General features: G+C 51.4%; 1 protein-coding gene across 4 annotated transcripts in view; it reads right to left on the reverse strand.

Annotated features, from left to right (window-relative positions):
* Positions 1 to 2357: 2357 nt before the first annotated feature.
* Positions 2358 to 14017, reverse strand: part of SRL (sarcalumenin) — a 32368-nt gene continuing 20708 nt past the window's right edge. For all 4 annotated transcript variants that reach the window (XM_082428695.1, XM_082428694.1, XM_082428696.1 and 1 more), the window contains 5 exons: positions 12468 to 12569; positions 11265 to 11360; positions 8735 to 8851; positions 7511 to 7744; positions 2358 to 5607 (listed from right to left, as the gene is read on the reverse strand). In XM_082428695.1, the coding sequence (XP_082284821.1) occupies positions 4796 to 5607; positions 7511 to 7744; positions 8735 to 8851; positions 11265 to 11360; positions 12468 to 12569 (1361 nt within the window). In that variant the 3' untranslated portion in view covers positions 2358 to 4795. The remainder of the gene's footprint in view (positions 5608 to 7510; positions 7745 to 8734; positions 8852 to 11264; positions 11361 to 12467; positions 12570 to 14017) is intronic.

Consider the following 14017-nt stretch of genomic DNA (forward strand, 5'->3'; position numbering starts at 1 on the left):
GCTTCTTTTTTATTGCCTTTATGGTCTTCTAAGGAAAAATTTAAGTTTCCCTGGATCGGGAAAAGCTTGAGCCGAATGTCACAGAAAGTGGAATTGGCTTGTAATGTTGTCTGAAGGCTCAGACTTTGGGGGACACATGAAAAGCCCAGGGACCATTGGGATGTCCTCCTCGGGTGGAATCTTCCTGGGTCTCCACCCTGGGTTGGGCACCCCCTACACACATCTGCCTGCACACATGCTCCCATGATCTGAAATCCACACACTGTTCATACAGTTACTTCACAGCCACGCCCACCTCCCCACCTCAGACGTCCCCATTGCCCATGGACCTTCTCCACACAACACACAATGCACACCCTCTAGACATCTGCATCTGCTGCCCGACACACACCCCCACACAGAATTTACACGCATGCGTTTGCATGCTCCTTATAGATCCCCCTGTAACCCCCAGATCTTCAGGGGACACGTACACATAGCTGTAGACTCTCCATCCACAACATCCCTCATATCATCAGGCTATGTTTAGAATGGTCTTTGATTTTGCTTTCTGCATTTTGCCCTTCTGTTTCCCTATCATCCTAACAGCAGACTTAACGTAAATGTAGTAGGATGAGGCTTGTGAAACAGCACAATTTTGAACATGCCAGCAGGGTCTGATGTGTTTTATTTATCTTCAGAACAGACCTCACCTACCTTGCCTTTTCCTGGGAAAAGCTCCATGTTCTTCCATTCGTGGGAAAACGCTGGTTGCAGTTACGGGCAGGGCCAGTGACGTTGTGGGGTGGGTGGCAGCAGCAGCCTTAGTCAGAGCAGCTTGCTCAGCTGATCAGTCTGTGGAATGTGGGCACCCTAATCGGGAGGAGGCCAAGGCGAAGAGGGCATTGCCTTAAGATCAGCCCCCACCTCAGGAGAAGCCAGAGCAGATGGCCTCGCGCTGAATTCGCTGAGTCCAGCATCCTCTCCGGTGTGAGCCCATCAGTGCTGGCGTGGGTTAGCTCTCACACTCCCCTTTTGCTTATCCCCAACCTCCCACCAACACCCCAGGGCCCGGTTCTTTTCCTTTTGGGAACATGCTCACGCCAGGACAGTAAGGTGTGGCGGGAAGGGCACAGGCTCGGGGAGGCAAGGACTGGCTTGGGTTTCCTTGAAGGCGGGTACCAGCAGGAGTGTGACACGCCGTGGGGGCACCACTCTCTGCAGAAGCCAAGGGGAGGCACCATCCTTACGTTCAGGCCTGACCTGTAGCATCTCCACCTGAGCCTCAGGTGCCAGGTGGGCAGCCGTGTGGTTGAGGGCATGGACCAAATGCTGTGACCGCCTGGGCCAGCTCTGTGGGACAGAAGCTTCAATAACTCCTATTAATGGGCTACTGCCACAGAGGCCAGGGAAAATGACAAATTCAAGGTGATGAGGAGAGAGTATTACTTCAAGTTTCCAATTGTACAACAGCCTTAGTTTCAGAGCTGGCTGAAGGAACAAGTCACCTTTGACACCAGGAGGCTAGAAGCAGGAGGGAGTTCCAGAAGATGCTGGGAGGGCGTCCCAATCAAGGGTGGGCAACTTATACATTTTCAGTCTATCCCCAAGAAACTTAGAAATTAGTACACAGGGGACTTCCCTGGTGGCACAGTGGTTAAGAATCTGCCTGCCAATGCAGGGGACACGGGTTCGTGCCCTGGTCTGGGAAGATCCCACGTGCTGCGGAGCAACTAAGCCCGCGCACCGCAACTACTGAAACTGGCATGCTCTAGGGCCCATGTGCCGCAACTACTGAAGCCTGTGTGCTACAGCCTGTGCTCCGCAACAAGAGAAGCCACCGCAATAAGAAGCCCGCGCACCGCAACGAAGAGCAGCCCCCGCTTGCCACAACTAGAGAAAGCGCACGCGCAGCAACGAAGACCCAACGTAGCCAAAAATAAAATTAAATTAAAAAAAAAGAAATTAGTACACGGGGTGAGAGGCGACAGGAGGAACAAATAGGTGGAGCACAGAGGATTTCTAGGGCAGTGAAACTACTCCGTATGATGCTACAGAGATGGACACATTTGTCCAAACCCATAGAAGGTACAACACCAAGAGGGACCCTAATGTCAACTCTGGACTCAGGGTCACTATGACGTGTCAATGTAGGTTCGTCAGTTGTAACAAATGTACCATCTGGTGGGGCGCTGATACTGGGGGAGGCTGTGTGGGGAGGGGTTATGTAGGAAATCTCTGCCTTCCTCTCAATTTTGCCGTGAATCTAAAACTGCTCTTTAAAAAACTTAAAAGTCAATAAAAATCAGTACACTCCACTAGATAAAAGGAAGAAAAAGAGATTACACTGGTTGGAGGCAACGAGAAAGCACGAGGTGTTAAAGAGAGATTGGAACTTTATTGAGACTTTCTCCCTGATGAACTCAGAATGGAAAGAGCACTGGAAAGGTTCTGCTTCGGAGAGAAACAGCAACTGTTCAGGCACAAACGTTCATAGATACTCCTCCTGGAGGAATCTCCGGATTCCAAATCCCCCCCAGTTCCCCACTACCCCCCACCCCCACCCAAAGAGTCAGAATTCTGCTCGAAATCCACCTCCACAGAGCGGGGTACAAAACAGCACTTAAAGCCCCAGCTGGTTGACAAGCCTGCGGGAAGTTAGAAAGAAGGGAAATCAAGGGGTGAACAGAGGAACAGAAGGAGTAAGAAAAGTTAGCTGGATGGAGAAAAGAAAAGGGGGGAAAGATTGCTGATGATGTTGCCCTCCCCAGAAAATATAAATATTGTATGAATGTGTTCATCTCATTCCAGCTGCTTCCCCCAAAGCAGTGGCGACCTCCGCAGCTATGACAATGCCCAGTTCTCCACTTTTTCTTCCCCTTCTTCACTGGGAAAAACAGATATGCCAAGAGTAGCTGAGGGCAGGAAGGGGCATTAAGGAGCAAAGTGGGAGGGCAGCCCCTTGAGAGTGCAAAGGATGGGAGATGAAGCCAGGGCTGCTTTTTAATGAGAAGGAAGCAGCTCCCCAGGTGCTGGTCACCAGGCTCCTTGGATGCCCCTGGCAGGCTTTGCTTCTCCGGTTGGCTCTGTCCTTAGAAACAACGTCCTGGTGGCGGTGGGTCCTCTGGTCTTCTTGTGGGAGGTCCCGGGTCCTCCAAAAAGCCAAAAGAGGCAGCCTCTGATGCAGCACTTGCTGGAGTGCTAATCATTCTGAGAAACAGGAATTCCGGGATTGCAGTTCTCCATGTGGGCCTAATCTGATCACCAATTTGCCAATTTGCGTCCACTGCCTAATCCTCAGGGCGCCGCTCCCTCTGCTTCGTCTTCACTGTCCTTCTGGTCCGGGTGATCCCCTGGTGCTGGTGGGTCCTCCTGGTGAAGTCCCCCGAGACAGGTCACTCCCAGGAGGGGCCGGGTCAGTTGTCACTCGGCAGGAGGAGGCCCTCGGGGCAGCCGGGCCGCCCGGGTCTCCTGGACTTAGACTCTTCACCCACTCACTTCCCATCAAGAGGCTTGTCCCCTCCAGGCTCTTCCTTCTGTCCCCCATCCCCATTGCCCTCCGCCAGGCAGGCATGACTCTCATAGCTAGCTCCTCCTCTGTGCCCTCAGGCACCTGTTATCTCCCTAATCTCTCTTGGACAACTTAATACACACACATTCACACTCATTGGTATTTGAAGGCCAGGCTCCCCTACCATGTGCGCTTGGTGGGTATCAGCATCAAGTTCAGGTGGGAAACTGAAGGTCAGGCCTAGGTTGCCACCAGCACCAGGTGGCTGGTGCTGGTTCTGACTCCTGGGAAATTGCTCCGAGTTTCGAGTGTCAGCGCATCAGGGAACGGAGAAGAAGGGAAAGGAAAAGCCATGTGATGAAAACCAGGAAGGAACGAATCTTCTGCCAAGTGTCTCCACGGAGAAGCTGTGGCAACAGCAAGAAGCTCTCCACTGTCCCCTCTGAAACCCAAAGCCTTTGGGGTCTGAGTTTTCCAAGACATGCAATAGACAAAGACACACTGCAAACCAATTAACCCTCTGAGCCCTGCCGGGACTTTCACTGAAGTCACTTCTAACAAGTAAATTACCTGAATGCATGGAACAGTCACCCTCCTCTTGGGGCCAAGGAAGGGACTGAGCTTCCTGGCTGGCTTAGAAAACAATGCCAGAGAAATGGCCTAGGGGAGGCAGATCCTTCTAGCCGGGAACTCTTGTTCTCTCTCAGCATTCTGGTATCCTGAATCGTTCCCCACCCCTTGGGGAAACAGGGGAGAGGCCTGGGGGTAGGCTCAACACCCAGGTTGATTCAGACCCTGAGAGACTGTCTCCTGTTGAAGCCAACCCAAGCTCAGGAGGCAGCCGAGGGCTGGGGACAAACAGAAGACTGTGTGTGGAAGGCAGCCACGTGGACGGAGAAGACAGGCCTACGGAACTCAAATCTCCTCTAGTTTCCCAGCTTATCGGGGGAAAAAGGAATTTCAGCTGCTTTTAGCTCATGTGATGCTCGTTAATCCAGTTTACACTAGAATTTAGCTGCTCTCTGTCCCTCCAAGAGGGGTCCAGGAAAAGCAGGTGTGGCCTGACGTGCCTCAGTCAGGTTCCTAATTGAAGCAACAAGACAAGCATGCCACAATTCACAGTTTCCACTCTCCCCCCCTCGACCCACCCCTTACCCCACCAACTGGCCTCAATTAACTCCCAAATCTCCAATGCATAACGGTTCCTGCCAGTGTGGCTCAAAGGGTTAATAAACCAGGACTTCTCAGACAGTTAGGACACAAGCTCATTCACCAACAGGAGCCCGAGAATGGCGACACAGCAACCTAGGGTTTCCTATAGCGATTCTTTGGGGTTTCGCCACACCCTGTTTTGTCACAGTTGAGAGCACCTGGATTCTTCCCCAGCCCAAGGCTTCCCAGCAGGCTGGGGAGCTCCTGGGTGATGGCCCGCTCAATCTTATCCAGAAAGCAACCTCCCATGTAGGAACACTGCTGGGACAGGAGCTTGAAACTGGAGATAGGGTTGATGCCAAAGAAGTCCTTATAGGCCTCGCGGTTGGGAAGGTCAAATTTGCTGACGTTGGTCTTTGCCAGGATGGTCTTGAAGATGTAGAATTTATCAGGGTCTTCCACAATGTCCTTAAAGACCAGTTCCCCATCACTGAAGAAGGTCATTTTGTCCTTGTATGTCTGCAGGTAGCGGTCGACCAGGAGGGCGTGAATGCGGACCCGGATGGCATACTGGCGGATGAAGGCAATCTTGTTCTCCAGCCTGTTCTCAATCACCTGATTCAGGTCTTCCAGGAGGGAGATCTCTTCCCTGAGAAACAGGTCCCTGTGGGTGTCGGGCTTGTAGTCATATGGCCAGAAGGAGCTGACGTACACCCTTGGGGGCTCTGTGACGTTGATGAGCGGGGCCAGGCTCCAGAAGAGGGCCCCATAGACCCTCATGAGCATCTGCATGGCCAGGTTGTCGGCTTTGTTCAGGATGATCCTTATTTGGGACTCACGCCCCTTCAGCTGGCGGAAGAGCATCTCCAGCTCCAGACCCACGTCCAGCTTGGTTGGGTCAAAGACAACAAAGATGAGGTCCGCTCTGTCGATGAACCACTGGCACACGTCGTTGAATGGGTAACCTTGGGGAGAGGGAGCAAGAAGTCAGGCTGGGCAGGTCCCACCCCAAGCCCCTCGCCCCTCTTTCCAGAACCAGACCACTCCGTGGCTCGAAGGGAGTAATGGCATCAGGGAGTTTCCGGGTTTCTAAAGACTTTTAAAGAATTAATTACATATCTCCTGTCCCTTGTCAACCCTCAGTCAAGAATGGCCTGGTGGTGGGGGGGGGACTTCCCTGGCAGCACAGTGGTTAAGAATCTGCCTGCCAATGCAGAGGACACGGGTTTGAGCCCTGGTCTAGGAAGATCCCACATGCCATGGAGCAACAAAGCCTGTGCGCCACAACTACTGAGCCTGTGCTCTAGAGCCCGTGAGCCACAACTACTGAGTCCACGTGCCACAACTGCTGAAGCCCGTGCGCCTAGAGCCTGTGCTCCGCGACAAAAAGAAGCCACCGCAATGAGAAGCCAGTGCACCACAAGGAAGAGTAGCCCCCGCTCACTGCAATTGGAGAAAGCCCACTGGCAGCAACGAAAACCCAATGCAGCCAAAAATAAATAAATAAATAAATTTATTTATTTTTATAAAAAAAGGATGGCCTGGGGAATTCCCTGGCAGTCCAGTGGTTAGCACTCCGTGCTTTCACTGCTGAGGCTGAGGGTTCAATCCCTGGATGGGGAAATAAGATCCCACAAGCCACGTGGCACGGCCGAAAAAAAAAAAGAATGGCCTGATCCTTGTTTTAATCCACAATGGAATCCAAGGCTCCAGGAAAGCAAAACACTTTTTCCAAATGGAGATTTTCCCAGTGTCTGAAAAGATCTGGGCAGTGGCAAAGATGTTGAAGGAAAAAAGTCAGGGAATTAGAAGGAATAAAAGAGAAGGTGCCTTACTTAGGGGAAAGAAACATGGACATGCCATCAAGACCTGGACTAGAACTTGGGCTCTGCCACTGGCCAGCTGAATGTTAAATGCTTCTAAGCCTTAGCATTTTAGCTGCAAAATGACAAGAAGAACAATAACACCTAAGATGATATAAAGATTATGATGTTGCTATAAATTTAGGAAAGCACCAAACTAAAACTGCCAGCCTGTCACACAGCCAGCTCGATACATTCTAATTCCTTTAATTTATTTCCAAAATGAGAGGACTAGGAATACCTGTCTTGAAATGTTTCTAAAATGATCAATCAGTAATGCATAAAATTATCCTATGCATTATAGGAGTGCAATAAAGATTAATTTATTATTATAATTATTAGTGATAATATTATTACTAGCTATAAAACAGGGTTCTGGTTATAACCAAAATGAGAGTTATAACCATAAACTGAGATCCACCATCTGGTCATATATTCCTACAAATGCCCCATTATGACTCATCTCTGCAGACGGCCCTGCGTCGTAGTGACACTTAGTGGCACTCCCCTGCCACCTGAAGGCAAGCAGAGCTTTGGAAAGTCTGAGACAGGCTTCTATTGAAGCAGGCCTGGTAAAGCAGATACTGGGACTAGGAAGAGTTGAAGGTCAGGTTTAACCCAGATCCAAGTTAGCCAGAGGTCAAGTACATGGGGACTGGGGTCCAATGAGTCCAGGCTCTTGATCACCCAGACACCCTGGGCCTCCCAAAGGCAGCTCAGCCCCAGCACAGACCTCAAGGAGCTCCTGACAGAGAAGACCAGGCTTCCCCTTGGGAAAACACTGATGGCCTCCAAGCCTGATCAGTCCTTGGGAAGGGAAAAGGATGAGGTACCCCACACCTAAGAGGCACCACGGTGACAACAAGAAGGGGCTGGAAGCAAAGAATGCATCCCCTGGTCTCGGACAACACTAGCCTCTCCCACGTCTGCCTTCCATCCACTGTCTAAAATATTAACAGTTTTCTAAGACAGCGCTCATGCTGTTCAGAAATGATTGTTAAATTACCTCTTTCTTGTTGCTTGCGGTTCTCGATGATGCCTGGAGTATCCACAAATGTGACCCGCTCCAGAAGTTTGTGGGGAACCTCAATGCCGATCAGCTTCTCCAGGAAATTCTGGCCAAACTTCTCAAGGGGAGAGAATGACCGGGCGCTGTCAGCAGCCATGACGATACCCTCGATGGTCTTCAGCTTGGGCCCGTGCATGAGGACCGTGAACTCGGAGGTGGTGGGCTCGGCGCCTGCACACACAGCATGGGGTCAGAGGGGACACAGTCATCTCCGGGGAAGCGATCCACCACCAAGGACATGGACAAGCAAGATGTTTCACGGAGGGCTTGCCACAGGCGTTGGATACTATGTTTGCTAACCCAGTAGCTTCTTTTTTTTTAGTTGTGATAAAATATACATAACATAAAATGTACCATTTTAACCATTTTTAAGTATACAGTTCAGTGGGATTAAGAACATTCACGTTGTTGTGCAACCATCACCACCATCCATCTCCAGAATATTTTCATCTTGCCAAACTGAAACTCTGTCCCCATCAAACACTAACTCCCATTCCCCCACCCCCCGCCCCTAGAATCTCTTCTGCACTTTCTGTCTCTATGAATTTGACTACTCTGGGACCTCATATAAGTGAACTCATACAATATTTGTCCTTTTGTGCCTAGCTTATTTCACTTAGCATAATGTCTTCAAGGTTTATCCATGCTGTGGCATGTATTAGAAATTCATTCCTTTTCAAGGCTGAATAATATTCCACTGCATGGATGGAACACATGTTTTTTATCCATCATCCATTGATGGACATTTGGGTTGTTTATAGCTCTTGGCCATTGTGAATAATGCTCTGTGAACATGGGCGTAACTGCTGGTTTCTTGCATGTAATCTTCATTATTATATTGAAGACACATATGAATATTTTAATTTTTCTTTTTTCTTTTTTTAATCTGTCATATTTTATTTTTTTAATTGAAGTATAATTGACTTACAATATTATGTTAGATTCAGGTGTATGACAGAGTGATTCAATAGTTTCATACATTACAAAATGATCTCCACAATAAGTCTAGTTACCATCAGTCACCACACAAAGTTATTACACTGTTGTTGCCTATATTCCCTGTGCTGTACATTACATCCCCTGAATGTTTTCATTCTTCAAAATGCTTTTTACATATGACACTAAAATACCAACAATCACACAAGAAAGTCTCACTGTTACCTGTATAGAGTTGGTAGCGAGTGTTTTCCAGCCCAAGGAGATAGTTTATCATGGTGGATTTGCCAACACTCCACGGTCCCAGGAACAGCACCATTGGCTTGGATGTGATTTCCCCATCTGTGGGCAGCAGGGATGAGACATGGAGGTGAACTCACAAAGCTCCTTACTGCGGAGGGACAGGGTTCTGCACGCTGCGTCCCAGACAGTCCATCCTGAGTTGTGGGATTCTACCCTGGACCAGAGAGCGTGTCGCCATCAGGGGCACATCTCATGCTATGTTAGTGCAATGACCCAGTTAGAGGACATGGGAAGACAGCATTTGGGCCATGCACAGATCCGCAGCACACCGGCCCCAGAGTGGGAGGGATCAATTGAAGTCAACTCCTCCTGGTTCAGATCTGGGAGCGAACGGTTCATAAAAGGGGCAGGAGAGAGCAGCCATGTGGGGAGAGGCTGCAACGCCGCTATCTGGATTGGTAACCGAACAAAGGACACAGAAGAGGCTTATACACACTTGGATGGTCTGGACTCGGGCGCTGCCTGTCCCCTGCCTGCCTCCCCTTAACTGCACCTCCCGACACCCCTCCTCAGGCTCAGCCCAAGCCAGGCTCCAGGGCCGGTCTCAAATATTAGTCTCCAAAGTCCACGGCACATTTGCCAGTGTCCGAGACCAAGCGCTGACTCGGCAATTCTCGGGTTCTTGTCCCATGTTGGGGAGAACACCCTGCCTGGGCTTCCCCAGTTGGGGTCCCTGAGCAGGAAAAGCAGAATTCTCCAGGGCTCGGGGAAGGGGCAGTAAGAGGCTTCTTCCTGCTGACTTACAGCCCCTCCTTGAGCCCTGAGACCAAGATGGTGTCTTGTGAGGGGAGAGCACATATTTATTACCTGAAATTGGTACGAGGCCATGCCCCTTCCTCCCTGCTGGTAAAGACACTCAGTGAGTCCTTCGCACTGCTAGGTGTCAACTCCTGGCTCGGGGACAGGAAGGGACTGGCAGGCTGGGGGTTGGGGGTGGCAGGAGTCCCCAGTTATAGCCACAGAGATCCCACAAGAAGCCTTTTTCCCCAGGCCCAGGCCACACCAAGGGGAACTGGGCCTTCCAGCTCTCCCGGGAGACCACCCCAGCGGGCTTTCCCGGCTGCTGTTCCCGCTCTCTGCAGCAGGGGGCGGCACTGGCACACGCAGGAGGCTGCAAGTGAGGGACCCAGCAGGGAGGTCACACAGGAGGCTGCCCAGGGGCACAGAGGAGCCCTGGCACTGGCGAGAGATGAGGGGAGAGGAGGGAGCCTGGAAAGTGAGATCAGGACACTGAGATGCTCTCCCCACAGAGAAACCATCCCCCTGGGCCGCCTGCCGAAGAAGATTGCAAGGGAATTGTGAAACAGGAAGAAGGAGAAAGTTACCACTCCTAATTCCAGCTGTGTGGTCTGAGTAGCCCAGCATCTCTCAGGGCCTCCGGTCCACCTTCTGTAAAGCAGGAATAATGTAGGCCCTACAACACCCCATCCGCTGTAGAGCCATTGGGAACATCACGGAGATGATACAGAAACAGCCAACTAATATAGGAAGAGACGTGCAAACCACTGGCCATTAAATGGCAATTAGATGCCATTGTTAACAGGTTTCCAAGACAAGCAACACTTAAAAATGGCCTTGCTGTGGGGCAACAAGAACACTATCCTGTGGTTGTGGGTACACAGAGGACAATCTAAGGCAATTGAGCAACAACTATCAAAATATTGAATTCCAGCATTTCTTTAAAAAATGTACCCTACAAATATACTTGCATGAAATACATAACACTTATAGCAGTGTTTGTAACGCTTTAAAAACAGAACATGGCAAACACCTCGTGGTCCATCAGCAGGGTATGTTATTTAGGGTGGTGGGTTCACAAGGACCAGAAAGAGCAGCTGTGTGGTGTGATCCCATCTTTGTAAAACAAACGAAAAGACACCCTTGGATATGCTCATGTAAGCAGAGCAATATATGGAAGTATTCATGAGAAACCGTAGCAGCAGCTGTCTCTGGGAGTGGAATTAGAGAGGCTGGAAATCAAGAGATTTTTATTTTTCAATCTATACTATTTTGCACAGAACTTTTTTGGCAACAAGTATATCTTATTTTTATGATTTTGAAAATCAAGTTTTGAAAGAATCCAGACCCAAGGGAAGTTGAGTTGAGAAGCCATTAGGAGGAGGGAAGGATTCTAGGCCAATCAGGGGACTGAAGACACGACCTGTATGTGAATGGGGAGCCCTTCATGGCTCTTGAGCACAGGAGGGATGGAAGTTGGCATCTCCATCCTTGGAAACCAAAACTGCCTGCATGAATGCTCACAGATGAAACACTTGCTCTCCCATAAAGCCCTGCGCAAATTAAGGGGCACACCTGCTGGGAAAGGATGGTTCGTGCCACTGAGGTCTCTGCCCCTCCCTGAGAACTCAGGAGAACTCCCCTTGAGGGTTCAGGGAAGTGTGGACAGTCAGAGGTATAGGCGGGACCTCCGACCTCCAGACACTAGAGGTACCTGTGATCTCGTGCTGCCGAAGCTCATTGTATTTGTAAGACTGCTCCAGGGGCTTGATGGATGAGTGGTAGATCTTTCGAAGCCGCTGCAGCACCACTGGGGGCAGAGAAGGGCAAGGGTCAGGCAGGGGCTTCACCAGGCGGCTTCACCGCTGTGGATCCATCTCACTCCCCAGCGCGGCTCTGGCCCCGCCTGGTGGGGAGCAGGGGCCGTGCAGTACATCAGTGTTCCTGGGGGGAGCTGGTGCACATCCCAACCCTCAGAAATCTTTAAACCGAAAGGCATCCCCCCAACGCCTGAAAGCCTCCAGAGCTTTTTTTTAACCTAATCCTCTTCTCCTTCCCCTCAACAGTGTGTCCAGAAGCACCGCCTCAGCCTGCAGCTACCTGAAGGCCCTCTCTATGGCAGATGGGAACCCCATCTCCTTCTCTCTGCCCCCACAAACTCTACTCATGCTTGCCTTAGGTTTAGAGGGCAAGGAGGCATGGCCACCCCAGCCCTGCACCTTTCACCGCATCCTCGGTGCCCCTGGGAGGATTCAGACATCCCAAGTATCTTCTTGAGAAGAGTGTGGCTCCAGGGAGAAGGGGCTCGTGGGGTGAGGCACAGGGAGGGAAGAACATGGGGCCACCGAGGGTCAGTCTTTCCAGACCCTGCCTGTGAGCTGCCCGTCCCCAGCTGTGTGCCAGAGCAAAGCCCTGCCCTGCTCTGAGCTTTCACCAGCTCATCTATTAAGAGGAGACAGTAAGCCCTGCTGAAAGCCTTGGGTTATTACGAGGATGAAATGAAATACTGGACACCAAAGGGCTTTATCAACTGAAAGAATCAAAGCCAAAGTGATGAACAGCCCTCCCTGGCCATGACTTGGAGACTGCACCGTCCCCAGGCAGCAGCACTGGGATTTGCCTTCCACCCTTTCGCTGGTCCCTCTGCTTGGATCGCCTTTCCTCCTCCCCGCCAACCCAGAGCCCCCCAGCCTTGGATGCCTTCTCCATGAAGCCCCCCATCTCCAGGGCGCTCCTCCTCCCTGGGGTGCCTGATGGCCTCGGAGCTGCAGCCATGTCCCGCCAGGCGCTGCGTGGCCGCTGGCCACAGGGCTGTCCCAGCCCAGCCCAGCTCCCCACCAACACACCACACAGCCCATCCCCCGCCCCACCCCTACCACCCCAGCCCCCCCACCTCCCAGCCTCTGCCCCTGGTTACCAGAGAAATCATCAGTTGGCTTGTCCTCATTTAGCATCAGAGTTTTCTCAATGTGGGAGCGGTCCCTCAGCGGGGCTTCCTCACTCACATCTTCCGCCTCTTCTGGGGAGAGAAGCAGAGAGCAGGGTTAGGGCAGAACTAGGAGCCAGTGGCTCTAGGTTCCCTCCAGTCGGGCAAGGGCGGGGTTGTGAGCAAGTGCTGACCAAGCCTTGCCAGGTTCAACTGCAAGGAACCCTGTTTCTAGGAGGGAGTTTTAAAATTCAAACTCAACTTGTCAAGCTCCTCGATCCATTTTAGGTATTCAACAACTGTTGATTGAGCACCTACTACATACACCAAGCACGGAGCACTGCATTGTGAATGCCGTGGTGCCCAAAACCGACCCAGCTCTGCCCTTGTGGAGTTTTCTACAGTCTGGCGGGGAGACAGGGTGAAATAACCTGGAAAGTAATATAATTACAGACAGCGATGTGGGTACGGAAGGAAAGATTCCAGAAGTTGGAGGGCCTAAGAAGTGTGCCTACGAAGTCTTAGCAGGGGGAGTTAGAAAACTTCCTGAGAGGAGTGATTTATAGGAGTCTGTATTTTGGGTTCTAAGAGAACCACTGGCCTGGTTAAGTGAGCATTTTATCAGGAAGAGCTGCTACAGCGAGTCTTGGGGAGCAGAGTGGGGAGGGGGAGGGAGAGGCGGGAGCACTGCTGCTGCTGACCCAGCAGGTGTCTGTGACCACCTGAGGCTCCAGGGAGGAGTGCTCACATTCCTGGGCCTCTAACATCACAGCTGTTTCTATAGGGGCTGATTGCGCAAAGGATTTTAGGTGACAGAAGGAGGATAGACTTGGCCTGTGGGGCAGAGGGACACCAGTTCCAGGAGGGAAGGGAGAAGAGAAGAATCAATGTGCCTCATGCAGCACCTCAAGAGAGTGATTCTTTCTGAGATCAGATCCAGAACTAGGAGGCCAGGGAAAGGGGAGGGGCCTGCTCCCCCAGTGCGAGTACCTGACAGGTGTGGAAACTAAGCTCTGCAAGGAAACCTGTGTTGGAAAGTGAAGATTGACCCCAGTGCCTCCATCCTACAAGCCAGTTCTTGGTTCAGGTCAGTGTACTTGGTGGATGAGGCCACACCTCCCTAGGATGCTGCAGCCTCCAATGTTGCCCAGCAGCTTTGGCCCTGCCCACCCCCCCTCCCTGTTCCCCGGCCCAGAGAGCAAGCAAGGCTGCTGCTGCTCCAGGTGGACGGACGTCTGTGGGACATTAGTGTCACAGACAGCCTGAGGTTTCTTATCACCATCCTAACATGGCCTAGTCTTCAAGGGGAGACCCCAGGAGCTAGCCCACCAACATGGTCCTGCAGTGCCCCCTCACATCCACCAGCCTGCCTCCGGGCCTCAAATCCTGCCACTATGCCCCCCACCCCAACCCGGTCCTTTGGGTTAAGGCACTGGTCTGTGTTAAAGTGCATTGAGGGACCTTAACCGGTAAGTTTCTGATGGCCTATAACGTGATCAGGTTCCTCTGGGCTCTCCAGGGTCCCTCCGAATTGGGGATAA

Source organism: Balaenoptera physalus, assembly GCF_965194825.1.
Source record: "Balaenoptera physalus genome assembly, chromosome: 16".
Lineage (NCBI taxonomy): Eukaryota > Metazoa > Chordata > Mammalia > Artiodactyla > Balaenopteridae > Balaenoptera > Balaenoptera physalus.